This window comes from Lipotes vexillifer, unplaced genomic scaffold, assembly GCF_000442215.2.
Source record: "Lipotes vexillifer unplaced genomic scaffold, Lipotes_vexillifer_v1.1 scaffold944, whole genome shotgun sequence".
In the NCBI taxonomy this organism is placed as follows: domain Eukaryota; kingdom Metazoa; phylum Chordata; class Mammalia; order Artiodactyla; family Lipotidae; genus Lipotes; species Lipotes vexillifer.
Window position 1 is genome coordinate 840,200 of NW_006785040.1, and position 15,134 is coordinate 855,333.

The window sequence follows — 15,134 nt, forward strand, 5'->3', positions numbered from 1 at the left end:
AAAAAAAATATAGTAGGGGGGGGGGGGAAAAAAAAAGATTTGACACAACACAAATTCTGTAAAGGAAGTACAAATGACCCTGAAAAGAATGAAATGAGGCAAAGATCCTGAAAAGAAAGAGATGCAAGAATGAAACAAGTACAAATTATGAACACAGGCAAGCTGGACATTTCAGAACACATCAGTGCTTGGGTCAAGGTAAAGGGAAAAGAGATGAGAAGACCATAGCTGAGGACCAGGGGACGGGAGAAGCAAGGGCACTGAGGATGCGGGGAGGGTGATCCATGAAATGCTCCAGGGCCCCATAAGGAACTGGCTGCAGAGAGGGAAGGCCACCATTCCTGACGGTGTCTGTGAAGTGATTTCACATCCTTAGAACGTGTAGCTATCCCAGTTATTAAGATTTGACACATATGTTCCCCAATTTATGTAACAAAGCCACAGCCCAGCTACACAGAAGCAGAAAAGGGATGATTCACCACCACCACCCCACATGCCACCCTCCTTCCCTAATAAGCCGCTGCCCATTGCCCTCCGGTGTTCAGCCAGGGGCGCCATCTTTCCTTTGTTCATCTTATCCCAGCCCAAGATTGAGACGTCCATCTATTCCAGTAAGCTTGTTCTGTAATGTTACCAATTACTCCTGCTGACGGATGCTTTTGGTCTTTTCATCCCCGTTTTAAGACCTTGGATTCATCTCCTTTTACCCAAGCCCAACTTCTCAGCTCTGCTTTCTTAGAAACCTATGGTGTACTGGTTCAGACTAACCGGCAACTTTATACCATAACTTAAGAACAGTCTAGGGAAATCCTGGGCCAAAAGGTAGAAGGAGGAAACTGGAGGGAGAAGAAATGGAGAACACTAAGTCTCTAGGTCAACCTTTCCACAAACCTCACTCAGTAAAGGAACATGGTAAGGCTGGCTCACTACTGTTAACTTCGGCATCTTGTGAGCTTAGTGCCCTGACAGAGAATTCCTATCTGCCACTTAAAGACACACGCTCAGGGTTTCGACTGAAAACGGTTACAAATAACACTTTTATGAAGTAATAAAGGTAGTAACTAATGATTAGTTTCCTGACTTTTACTTTGACCAAGACCAGAGAACAAGAACAACAACCCTCTGTCCTTCCATCCTTCCACCCTCCTACCCTCCTCCTTGGAGTACGGGACAATATCCCAGTGGCTCTCAAAGTATGGGTCCCAGAGCAGCAGGAACGGCATTACCCGGGAACGCACCAGAAACGCAACTTCCCTGGGCCCCACCCTAAAGCTACCGAATCAGAACAGCTGAGAGTGCATCCAGAAATATGTGTTTTAACACGTCTTCTGGGTGATTCTGCCGCTCAAATGTGAGAACCAGTGCTTTATTCTTTGCAATGGGCACTAGACAGAGCCACAGACAAGGGGGGGCGGGGGGTCAATACTGGAAAAGGCTCTGCTGATTAGCAACAGCCTGCAGTAGGTCTGTAACAGGAATGATGTTCAACTGACAGTGCTACAAACAAGTCATCTTGTCTCATTAAACACTGAGAGGAATGGCATACAGAACAACAACAGAAAAAAGAGATGGTTATAATAACACTAAAAGGTACAAAATAAAAACAGTCTGGCCCAGAATTAGCCCTGGCAACCTGGACAGTCTCGGGAAGGGTAAAATGACCCTGTACCACCCCACACCACCTTCCCAGAGCCAGCCAGGAACCGCACAGAATGCATGAGAGCAGCCACAGACTCCAAAAGAAAAACTATTTAAAAAAACAATCAAATATTTTATTCAAACATGTTTTAATCCAGAAGACAAGTCATGTTTATAGACTGACCTGTACAGCACCGTAACTCAGCTCTCACCTCACAACGACCATCCACCCTGTGAATGCCATGCATAATACTCTATAAAGGCAAATTTTTTTTATCTGTTTCGTTAATCATAACAGTACTATGGAGGAAGTTGAAATGGGAGTGAAGGATGGGAGACAGGCAAAAAACGTTACCCAAAGTTTCTGGAATGTTCCTTCTCTCTCTAGTTACATCTGAGAGCCTAATAATTGTTCCTTCTTTCCTTTCAGTTTTGAAACGTAATCGTCCAGATTCTTCATCATCATCCTCTTCTTCATCTGACTCCTCTTTCATGTCCTTCTGCAGCTCCAAAGTTTCCATGCCTCCCTACATTGCAGACATACAAAAAACAAGAGGAGGGAAAGTGAGCTCATATTCTTTTGAATTAAATCTTGAATAATGGTTATGTATACACATGTATGTATGCACACATAAAAGCTCTTTGTATTAAGATGTCAAAATACTGCAAAATGTCCTATTTGTAAAGCCATGGGAAACATTAAACTGATCCCAGGAGACAAAATCTCAAACATTAAAATTTAACAATGTTAGAAAAAATTCAAATTCCTACTCCTGGTTAATAAACAAAGTCTTACACATTGTTACTACTTATACTTCTAAGAGAACAAACATGAATTCCAAAAATCCCTGCTGGCCTGGAGTCTAATTCAGAGCTAAACAAAGTTCAATATATTAATTAACACTAGTGTTCCATGAGCTTATTAGCATATAACCCACCCTGTAACTCACATCAGATGACAGCACACTCCTTCCCGTTAAACAGGCTCCACATTTCCTGTAATTCCTGACCCCATCTACTTTGACTTTCAATGCCAGGCAAGCGCTCCAAATCTGCTGTTGGGTTGATCTGGTTTTTTTCAGCCTCCATAATCTTTCCTGTAACATTTCTCACCCCCTTCTACTTCGTTCCACTGCCTAGTGTTTGCTCATTACCACCTCTGGCTCAGATTATTAACCATAAAACTATTTTTTTTCTTCATTCACATCACACTAAAACCAGTTTTTATCTTATATTTCATTACATCAGGATTCCTATAAAAATCCTGCCCAATCTGGTCCCAAACTAAAAGTAATTTCTTCATCAACAATTCTTTCTGCATAACTCATGTTCCCTTTGACACGAATCACTTTCACCTCATGTTACATCTTAGTGACCTACTGTTAGGCAATAAGGTAGGTACCTTCTGACCGTTAGGTTCACTTAGACTTTCGGTAAACTTGAGAAAAAAGCAAAGACCCGGAAGCTACTCCTTGAGTCTCATCATTCGTAATTCTTACAGGTCCTTCACTCTTAACAGAAAAGATACAATCATTTCGGATTCTTCCCCCAACATTTTCTGTGTAAAAAATGCACACACTCATTGCTATAAACCCTAAAGTAGAGAATCAAATGCCTGAAAATAATGAATGTAAACTGTAACTTTTAGCCTAACGATTGCAAAACCACTTTTCAGTATTCTGATACTCAGCATACTATAGAGTTTTTTTTAAAATTTTAGTCCATTTCTTTTTTTTTTTTAATTTATTTTGCTTATTTATTTTTGGCTGTGTTGGGTCTTTGTTGCTGCGCGTGGGCTTTCTCTAGTTGCGGCGGGCGGGGGCTACTCTTGGTTGCGGTGCGCAGGCTTCTCATTGCGGTGGCCTCTCGTTGCGGAGCACGGGCTCTAGGCGCAGGGGCTTCAGTAGTTGTGGCTTGCGGGCTCTAGAACACAGCTGTGGCGCACGGACTTAGTTGCTCTGCAGCACGTGGGATCTTCCTGGACCAGGGATCGGACCTGTGTCCCCTGCGTGGGCAGGCAGATTCTTAACCACTGCACCACCAGGGAAGTCCACTATAGAATTTTTTTTTTAATTAATTAATTTATTTATTTTTGGCTGCGCTGGGTCTTCGTTGCTGTGCGCAGGCTTTCTCTAGTTGCAGCAAGCGGGGGCTACTCTCTTTGTTGCAGTGCGCGGGCTTCTCATTGCAGTGGCTTCTCTTGTTGCCAAGCACAGGCTGTAGGCGCGCGGGCTTCAGTAGTCGCGGCACACGGGCTCAGCAGTTGTGGCACACGGGCTCAGTAGTTGTGGCACACGGGCTTAGTTGCTCCGCAGCACGTGGGATCTTCCCGGACCAGGGCTCAAACCCGTGTCCCCGGCAATGGCAGGCAGATTCTTAACCACTGCACCACCAGGGAAGCCCCTCCACTATAGAATTTTAAAGTACCAAAATGTTGGCATTTTGTTGGTTTGATACGATTACTTCTGTCTTACTGAATATCTGAAACCAGGAATGAGTGACGCGCGAGATGGACCCAGCTATGTTTGTGCTGCACTACGTTCAAACTGAGCAAACGTCAACTCATTTACAAAATACTCTTCTCCACCACCATTAATGCTCCAGAGCAGTGCTTCTCAAGTTCAAGGTTTATACCGATCACTGGGAATCCTGCTAAGATGCAGATTCTGATTCTGCAGGTCCAGGGTGGGGTCTGACATTCTGTATTTCCAAGAAGCTCCAAGTGAAGCCAACGTGCAGGTCCACAGAACACACTTTAAGTAGCAAGGCCACAGAGGAGGAAAAGAAATCACTACCAATAAAGCAAAGATTCTATTACAATAGTCATTTCACGTAAAAACCTACAGGAAAATGTTTACTTTTGGATCCCCGAAAACAGAAACAATAGTGAATGGATATACGAACTATGGTACATCCAAACCATGGAATGCTCTTTCGGCCATAAAAAGGAATGAACTACTGATACAACAACTGGGATGCAATCACAAAGGCATCATGCTGATTGAGAGAAGTCAAAAGGTTTATCACCCAGAAGGTGATACTCTGCGACAATTCCACATATATGACACTCTCCAAGAAACAAAACTGCACTGGTTACCAGTGATTAGGAATGGAGGGAGGGCCTGACTACAAAAAGGATGGCACAAGGTAGCTTTTTGAGAGATGGAATGTCCTAGAATGCAAACTTCTGGTCCAAGTCGCAGGGTCCACTTCAGCTTTGAACTACATCAAGGATTATACAAGCCCTGAACTAAAACTGAAACACTGCCTGGTCTCAGTTGCCTCAAGTGCAGGCCACCTGGCAACATTCACTAAGCTAGACTCGCTCCTTCAGCCACTGGTCACTACCTCTTACTCTAAATACTGGGCATCTCCTTTGCCTATGTGCTTATAGAATTAACTAACTAACCTACCTGCCAAAATGCTGACTTTCTCTGCAGAGAGATACTTATGAATGGAATATTCATACATATTCACAATATTCCATTCACAACTAAAATTCCACTGAAGGGTGGTGCTGGATAACAATATAATAATTAAATTAGCCTAAGATTATATTTTGTAAGAATTTAAATACGTATGTAAATCTCTGATTTCATTATAGACACTGCCAGAAATATTTGGAGGTTTGATCTTTAGCTATTTAATTATCTTGAAAACCTGAAACATGTAGTTGTAATGCTTAACAGAGGGTGCATATGAAAACCATCATGAAAGTTCCTTAAAAATAGCCAAGTCCACTAAAGTCTTATCATATATACTGGGTGGGCCAAAAAGTTCATTTGGTTTTTCCCGTAAGGTGGCTCCAGGAGCACGCAGTTGTCTCTAACTTCATTCAAAACAATTCTGTTAGACTGTATTGGGACAGCTGTCATATCAGCATGCATAAAAAAAAAAAAAGTATCAAAACTGTTGAATTTTTTGTGTAGCCATTTTAATACTGAAGACGGAGGACAAAAAGCAACATTTTTGGCATATTATGCTTTATTATTTCAAGAAAGGTAAAAACGCAACTGAAATGCAAAACATGATTTGTGCAGTCGTGCAGTGTATGGAGAAGGTGCTGTGACTGATCGAACGTGTCAAAAGTGGTTTGCAAAGTTTCGTGCTGGAGATTTCTCCGTTGACCGTGCTCCAGGGCCGGGTAGCCCAGATGAAGTTGACAGCGATCAAATCAAGACATTAATTGAGAATAATCAATGTTATACCAAGTGGGAGACAGCCGACATACTCAAAATATCCAAACGAGTGCTGAAAATCATTTGCACCAGCTTGGTTAAGTTAAACAAAAAAACCTTCCTGACCTATTTCTGCATGCAATTCTCTACTTAACTGCAATGAAAACATCCCGTTTTAAAACAAATTGTGACGGGCGATGAATAGTGGATACTGTACAATAATGTGGAATGGAAGAAATCACGGGGCAAGCAAAATGAACCACCACCAACCACGCCAAAGGCCAGTCTTCATCCAGAGAAGGTGACGTTGTGTATATGGTGGGATTGGAATGGAGTCCTCCATTATGAGTTCCTTCCGGAAAACCAAACAATTAATCCCAACAAGTACTGGTCCCAATTAGACCAACTGAAAGCAGCACTCGACGAAAAGCATCCGGAATTAGTCAACAGAAAACACATAATCTTCCATCAGGGTAACACAAGACCGCATGTTTCTTTGATGACCAGGCAAAAACTGTTACAGCTTGGCTGGGAAGTTCTAATTCATCTGTCGTATTCACCAGACACTGCATCTTCGGATTTCCATTTACAAACTTCTCTTAATGGAAAACATTTCAATTCCCTGGAAGACTGTAAAGGGCACCTGGAACAGTTATTTGCAGTTCTTGGCAGAAGGTAGTGGAACAGAAGGGTGAATGTGTTGTTCAATAAAGTTCTTGATGAACATGAAGAATGTGTCTTTTATTTTTACTTTAAAAACTGAAGGAACTTTTTGGCCAACCCAATAGAAAACAACTATAGAGAACACTGCTTTAAAAAACTTCCCAAAAGTTTTTAGTGCTTACAAAATATTTGACAGAGGATACTTCTTTACTATATCATGAAATACAAAAAGTATCTAATTCTACCAACAGTTAAAATTTACAAGCTGGGAAGACTGAGCAATTAAATTGTGCAAAAATTACAAGAGAAGAAAATTACAGACCAACCTCCTTCGTGAATACAGGCACAAAATTCCTTAAGAAAATAAAAGCACATGGAATCCAGCAAAAAATGAAAGGAAAATTCGCCACGACCAAGTGAGGTTTAGCCGGAAGCATAAGGTTGATTTAACATTCAAAAATCAATTTGACAAATCTTACTTCGAGAAGAATTCCAAATATATGTATATACTCTCCCCTCCCCCAGGGGTAGACCTTAAGTCCCTCCTCTCCCTCGCCTTCGGTGCAGACCAGACTCAGTTACTTGCTTCCAGAGAAGAGAGCAGAGAAAGTGAAAGTAACTTTACAGAATTACTATCTTTAACTGGCAAAGGCCACCTCACCATATAATCAAGGGTGACATTGCCAGGGAGGTCCTATACCCAGTGGTATGATGGAATGAGGACACCTAACCTCCATGGTATTCTTTCCAAAAACCCATAACCCCAGTATAATCATGAGAAAAACATGAGACGAGCCCAGGTTGGGAGACATTCCACAGGGCACCTGGCCAGTACTTCTTTAGACTGTCAAGGTCGTGAAGCTCAAGGAAAGACCAACAAACTATTACAGACCAGAGGAGACAAGACAACAATGTGGTGCCCTGGACTGGATCCCAGAATAGAAAGAGGACATTAATGGAAAAACCTGCAAAATGGAAATTAATTTGGGAATACAGTTAATAGTTTTTAAAGCCAATTTAATTCACATTAATAAAACGAGGGATAAAAGTCACAAGATTATCTCAACAGATGCAGAAAAAGCATTGACAAAATTCAACACTCATTTCTGATTTAAAAAAAAAAATCCCAGGGGCTTCCCTGGTGGCGCAGTGGTTGAGCGTCTGCCTGCTGATGCAGAGGATGCAGGTTTGTGCCCCGGTCCGGGAGGATCCCACATGCCGCGGAGCGGCTGGGCCCGTGAGCCATGGCCGCTGAGCCTGCGCGTTCGGAGCCTGTGCTCCGCAACAGGAGAGGCCACAACAGTGAGAGGCCCGCGGACCGCCAAAAAAAAAAAAAAAAAAAAATCCCAGCAAACTAGACATAGAAAAGAACTTCAATTTGACTGAAAAACCTCCAAGTAGCTTATATTACTTACTTGATGAAATATTGAATATTTAACACCTACTATGAAGAACAAGGCAAAAACCAGTGCCCTCGATGTTTCTATTCTACATAGCGCTGGAGATCGCAGCAAAAGAAAGAAATAAAAAAACAAGTAGGAAGAATTAAACTGTGTTTATCAACAGGCAACATGGTTATTACGATGTTAGCTTTCCCCCAATATGATCTAAAGATACAGTGTAATTTTCATAAAAATCCCAACCGGATTTTTAATAGATATTGACAAGTGAATTACAGAATTTATACGCAAAATTAAAGGATTGAGAATAGCCAAAACAATCTTAAAAAGGGAACAAAACTGGTGAATTACACTTCCTGATTTCATGCCACAGTAATCAAGATAGTGTAGTATTGGCAATAGAACAAAAAAGAGATTCCAGAAAGAGACCTAAACTTAAGTGGTCAATTGATTCTCAACATAAGCACTAAGGCAACTCAATGGGGAAGCCTTTACAACAAATAATGGTACAAAAACTAGATAAACTAATGGGAGAACTGAGACTCTCATACATGACTGGTGGGAGTATAAACGGTACAAACGCTTTGGAAAACCATTCGGCTGTTTCTTATAGCATTAAACACACTGCTACCCTGTCTCAGTAATTCCACTCCTAGTTAATGCCAAGGGAAACGAAAAATTACATTCACAAAACGATGTGTAAAATAAGCTTTGAGTTGTTCATAATAACAAAAACAAAACTGGAAACAACCCAAATATCTATTATCAGGAGAAAACAAATAAGCTATATCCATAAAATGGAATGAACTGTTGACTACTGACATACACGACCACTTGGATGGAACTCAAAATTGTTACGGTGAGCAAAAGAAGCTAGACACACAGCATTACATCATCACATACTGATTGCATAAATGTACGATTACATTTACATGAAGTTCTAGACTAGGAAAGACTAATTTAAGTCAACAGAACTAAGAACACGGCTTGCCTCTGAGAGGAGTCAGGACAGACTAGAAAGAAACAAGGGGGAATTTTCTGGGGTGATGAACTGTTTCTCACCAACAGAAGGATAGTAACTTGGATGTATACATGTATCAAAACACTGAACGTATACCTCAGATCTATGCCTATCACTGAATGTAAATGTTATCACAATTTTAAAAGTATTTCGAATTTAACTAGTGCAAAGATATTTTTAAACTTCTCACTTGTTCCGCTATACAAGCCAAAACCTTTTTAACCATGTTTGAAGACAAAAGCATCACTGACACTGAAGTAGCCGTATAATTAGAAAGGCTTGAGAGTTATTAGTCTTCATAATTAGGTCTTTCTAATTTGTTTCGAGTACAGTGATTCCTTTGTATTAACCAAGCAAGAACATTAGTTAAATAAAAGGAGCCACTGAAAATAGACCTTTCAACTGAAATTACTTTTTAGTTCCATAATTCAGATTCTAATGTGTACTTAAACATAACTCCTAGAAAGAAGTCATCTGAAAAACTGCAATATGCCTTCCACCTCCGTCTTAAGCAACCCAGAGCCATGAACGCTGCAACACAAGGTGGAGTGCAAAGGTTTGGTTCATCAACACGCTGCAGACAGCTAATTTAAGAAAATGGGTCAAAAAACTAGGAAGACACCAAAACACAGGTGTATGCGGCAAAATAAAACTGCTGCTCTTCCCTGAGGCCTATATAATTTATTTATACTTCTAAAAAAGATGGGAGGACAGGCCCCCAAAAGCAAAGCCTACCAAAAGGTACTGAAATAATACCTCCCAGCACCCACAACAGTACCATGCATACAAGTTCTCAATAATGATCTCTTTGACTTGACATTCAGCGATTCCACTATGAGGAAGAAAACAAGCCCAAAACATCTGTTGCCAGGAGGAAAGACCAGCACAACACCTGCCTCCAAGAAGGACTATTAAGTCCTGAGAACAAAGAGCAATACAAAGAATTTTCAGTCAGTACCAAAACAAGCAACATAAACAAGGTAATAAACAAACCAACAATCAAGGACAGAGGATAAGGAAAATGTGTGAGTGACTTTTTAAAAATATTTTTAAATACTATATATAAAATTAAATTATGGAACATACAGCTTAAAAGAAAAAGCAGATAATATACCTCTTAACAGATGGTATAAACTATGTAATCTGGATGAGAGTTTACTTTCTTCTCTATAAAGAGTCACATAGAAAACAAGCATTAAGATGTTTCCAGTGAGTTAGCAGCAACTAGAAATCACAGGAGTTAAACAAACGCAATTCTACTTCTTTCCCCTCCAAATCACCAAGGGTCAAATTTTAACCACTCTGTATTTCCCTGTTCACAAAAGTTATTTTATTCGTGGCAAAAACATTTTAAAATATTTGACACACAAAGTATAAAATAATCCCACCATCCAGAGGTGATCACTATCACCATTTGTCTTTATCCATCCAGACATGTGTTTGAGCGTCACACACACACATTTAGACATGCAAAGCTATGGAGGAACCTAAGGGGAGGAAATCTGTTAGCTTGCTCTTTTCACTTAATGCATCATGAGCCTCTTTCCATGTCCAATAGAGCAAGGGCATCCTTTGGCAACCTGCAATCCCCTGACCATCCTTTATTCAACCTTTTAGAAAAATCTATTTACATTGGTTCCACTTATTTTCAACGCTGCAAACAAATACCCACTGCATGTATCCTTGAACACATCTTAGATTAACTCTTGGATAACTTCATCAAAGTGGAATTATTGAGCCAAAGGACTTTCAGGCTTTTGATACTGTCACGAACAGTGTAGGGTCTGCAATTTTACTCTTCTTGCAAGTTAATAAGGTAGCCTGCCACTGTTTCATGGAGGCTGTGAGAAGGCACGAGACTCTCAGCCACAGACTAGGACAATTTATTACTCTTAACAATAGCAGTAGCATTTGGGTCCCGCTCCCTAAGCCCCAATTCCCATTGGGCCATCTGACGAAGAGGGCCAGGTGACCCTGTGCAAAGGTAGCTGTATTACAGGAGGGGCACTGAGTTTAGGGAACGGCTATAATGAGCAGAAGGCATGGCTGCCCCCTACTCCAGAGGAAGATACGTCTTTCCTAGATGCTGCTACAAAAACATCCTTGAAAAGACTGTCGGGAACAAAGGAGGTGCTTTGCTCCCCCAAACATGCAGAGACATGACAGAACTGTGGAAAATTCTTCTGGCAGTCAATATTTCCAAAATAATCCCCCCAACAGAATAAAAAATACCTGACCAATAATTTTGATTTTTTCCAATTTTAAGACAGGTTAGAATTCTCAACTGTTATAATTTTTACTTTATTGAATATATTTTATATACTTAGTGATCATTTGCTTATGTTATTTTTGGATTACTTCCTCACATTATTTGCCATTCTTTCTACAGGAGTGCTCATCTGTATATACGGAACATACTGAATATATTAACTCTTCCATACCGAACATATTAACTTTACTACATATATTAATTCTTAGGCTCATGTGTAAGTATTTCTTCATATTGTCTAAACTTGTTTACAGTGTTTTGGGGTATTTCTCTATGACTTTCTAAACTTGTTTACAGTGTTTTGGGGTATTTCTCTATGACTTTCTAAACTTGTTTACAGTGTTTTGGGGTATTTCTCTATGACTTTCTAAACTTGTTTACAGTGTTTTGGGGTATTTCTCTATGACTTTCTAAACTTGTTTACAGTGTTTTGGGGTATTTCTGTATGATCAAATCATTCTTTTCCTTTACGGCTTAAAAAGGCCCAATACCAAGAGTAGCAGAGTAGTGAAACCAAGACAACTTGGTACTCATTTTTACTCATTCTCTATCATGTCCTTAATCATGAAACTCCCAGCTTTAACTGAATATGCTGTCACTTAATAAAACACTATATTCACCAGTCTCCTTTGCTGTGAGGTACAGCCACGTAACTAAGACATAACTCATGAGATGTTTACACAGTGTTGTTTGAGAACTCTGGGACATGTCTTCAAAGGGTGCGCATGGTCTCATTCAGTCTTCCTGCAATCCACTGCTTGGATGTGGACCATGGTAAGACCAGCAGCCCTGGAGCTGTACCATGGAAATCTGGAAGAGGCCTGGGTACCTGATTGCCCTGTGAGGCCAATACCAGATCTGAAATGCCTTCTGGAATTTTTTGACATCAGTGAGAAATAAACTTGTACTATTTGGTGAGTTTTCTGTTTTGCAGGTAAGCCTAAGGCTAACACACCATTATTAAAACATTAGAACATTTTCTTCTAATATATGTAAAGTTTGGTGTGAATTAATCTGAGATCAATATTGGCATAAGGTACAAGGAAGGGATCTAACTTTTCCCCCGACGATTAAGCCTTCCTAAGTATGTCTGAGATATTGTTATATTAACTCATACATGTTATGAGTTCATTTACTTGAGGGCTGGGTCTGATCATTCATGTTCCTCCAAAGATAACTCTCTCCCTCAATCTCTCTGTTCAGAAGACACTGAAAATGGAAGGTAAGATTACCATTTTTTTAAACAATAATCCACTTTTGCTTCAATATTTTAATGAATACAGTTCAGGAACCAAAGTACAAGTCATAGCTTACCGGTTCCAGAAGGCACCCAAGCAAGAGCATGACACCTACCAGCATCTTATTCTTTAACTGCTTCACAATGAAGTAGTTTATATCTCCAGAGATCATTTAAAGCTTAAAATCTACAAAACCTTTTCTCACTCTAAAATATGCTACAAACACAATACATTATCCGAGTAAGGAGAAGTATTACCTAAAATGCTGAAAGAATAAATTACTGGGCGGAAAGAAAACACAATGGAATTAATTTTCCAACTACAAAATACTACAAATTAATGAAGAGGAAATGAACTAATTAATGGGCGCTGGATTCCCAGGTTTCCCTTTCAACTACTCACCCCCAGAATGACCTCCACAGCCACTTCCGTCTGTCCCCCCAACGCCTTAACAGCTTCTTAGATTTCTCTCTCAGAGATCTTTTGCCAAAACACCCTTTCACAGGTCTGACCTAATCTAGGCTCGTACTGGCTTTGCACTGGGCGGAACGTGGTGCTAAACACGACCCACTTAAATCTGGTCTCCCTGAACCTCGGTTCGGTGGCTCGTCACTCAGAAAAGAGCAGTCACCAGTAGGAGAACCATTTCTTACTTAACATCTTCTTTAGCTTTGTCTTGGTTCCTTGGGCTGAATATATTTGCCTACAATTGAAGAATCTGGGAAAAGGGAGCATTCTACTATTCTACCTTTTCTCTAAGTTTCAAATTATTTCAAATAGCAAGAGAGACAGAGAGAAAGCACAAAAAGAGAAGTCAAATTTAGCTTGTTGGGGAAAAGCAAGGAAGTGTCCCAGAAAGTGTCTGTACGTGTTCATATACTCTGTCGTAGCATTATATTAGGGAAAAGATAAGGGTAAATGTTTTGTATACTGAGTTTCTAAAGCACTGGTGTAAGACCTAAAGGAAATGACCTAAGCCAGTGAAATACCACTTTTCATGATCTCTTGGGAAAAAGAGGGAAAAAAGTATTAAGGAAAATAACTGAGAAAAAACATTATTAAGGAAAAAAAAAATTTTAACCCACAAGTTCTAAGACTATAGAATGATTTTGTGGCTCACATGCTTGACCCATGGGACAAGTTCTAAGGTTGGAAAACAGAATCTATAAGCCTCCGTCTCAGAGCACACCTCTATTCATCCAATGACATCTATTTTTCCAGACCTACTTCACAGGCTACCTCTTCCATAAAGCCTCATCACATCCCACCCCGGTTCCCCAATCCATCCTCGAGACACACACCCGACCAGAGAGGCCCCCTGTGTGAGCTGCTGAAGCATGTCCCTGAGCCTCTCTTCTAGGAGGTTTACTTCTATGTTTACATCACTGGAATTTGCCCACGTCTTCTCTCCCTTTTATGAGGCTGCAAGTACCCTGAGCACAAGAACCAAGCTTTTCAATCATCCTTGTTTCTTCAATACCTAACATAGCACCTAAATCCAGGGAACGCTGCAGTATTTTTTGAATAATGGTCAAAATTAACTAACGTTAACTAATTTGAAATAATTACAGCACTCCTTTCAAAGCACTAACATATACCGCGCATTTCAAAACATTTCTACCCACACTCCCATAAAACATTTTAAACATTCTTAATACTCAAAGGGCAAACAGCTATCTGGAAGCCACAGCTAACCAGAACTCACTGTCCAAAGATTCTAGAAAGCTCAGGGTTTTGTTTTTGTTCTTTTTCTCTAACTACACTCATACTTCAAAGAAGAGATGTATCAACTTTTTGCTAATATTAAAAAGATGCTCATTTTAAATCTGGAAGAAAAAAAAAAAAACTCCAGCAAACTTTTGGACTCTTTTTAAAAGATGAACAAATACCTCTTCAGTTTCAGGAGCAACCTGGGAATCAGTAATCTCATCTAATTCCTCTTCAGCAACACAGTCTTCCTGCTCTTTCATCCCTTGTTGCCCACAAGCCTGCAAGTATTCTTCATCCTAACAGCCATTAAAGAGAAAGTAAGTTTTTCTCATAGAGCTTTGGGGTTTTTAAGCACTTTTCACCTTCATGACTCATGCTTAGTTATGTTAGCAAATTTTACTATGGCAATTATCAGACTGAGCAGAAAAGCACTAAGCACAAAAGCAGAATGGGGCCTCCCCTGAGTGTTCGTGGGAGCAAGAGAGCAGTATGCCAACCCAATCGCTGCAGGGAGTAATACGGACCCTGCTTCAACCTCCAAGGGCCCTGACAAGTAGCTCTTCTTCAAATCCAACACTAAGGAAATATAATCTTAAAAAGAAAGTGTGTATGTGCTTGCACAGAGCAGCTCAGCAGCAGTACGGGGGCTGGAATCATGCCCAATTCGAACCATTTTTATAGCAACAGAAGACAACAAAAGTATGGGCAATTCACTTCAACTCAGGAGCTGTATTAAAATTACATGTTAGAATTAGTTTCTCCATCAGCTGCTCCCTTGAATCCGAAGGATGATTCCAGGTTTGCACGAAATGTAAGGGCATGGCAGCAGGCAGGCATCTCTTGAGGGCATAGGGAAGGAAGCAGGCAAGCTGGCTAGAAACAACAACTGCAAGGAAAGAAGGGCTCCTACAGGTATCACTACAAGTAACAAGATCTGATCCCCTCCAGGGGAGCTGAACTCCCCAGTGCCCCTGGCCACCAGCTCAAGTGAACAATAGGCAGGAAGGAAGAGCGGAC

General features: G+C 40.5%; 1 protein-coding gene across 1 annotated transcript in view; it reads right to left on the reverse strand.

Moving 5' to 3' along the window:
- The window catches only part of RBM33 (RNA binding motif protein 33), a 113,418-nt gene that overhangs the window by 70,357 nt on the left and 27,927 nt on the right, over positions 1-15,134 (reverse strand). Inside the window, exon 6 of the mRNA XM_007457182.1 lies at positions 1,994-2,165. Within this exon, the coding sequence (XP_007457244.1) occupies positions 1,994-2,165 (172 nt within the window). The remainder of the gene's footprint in view (positions 1-1,993; positions 2,166-15,134) is intronic.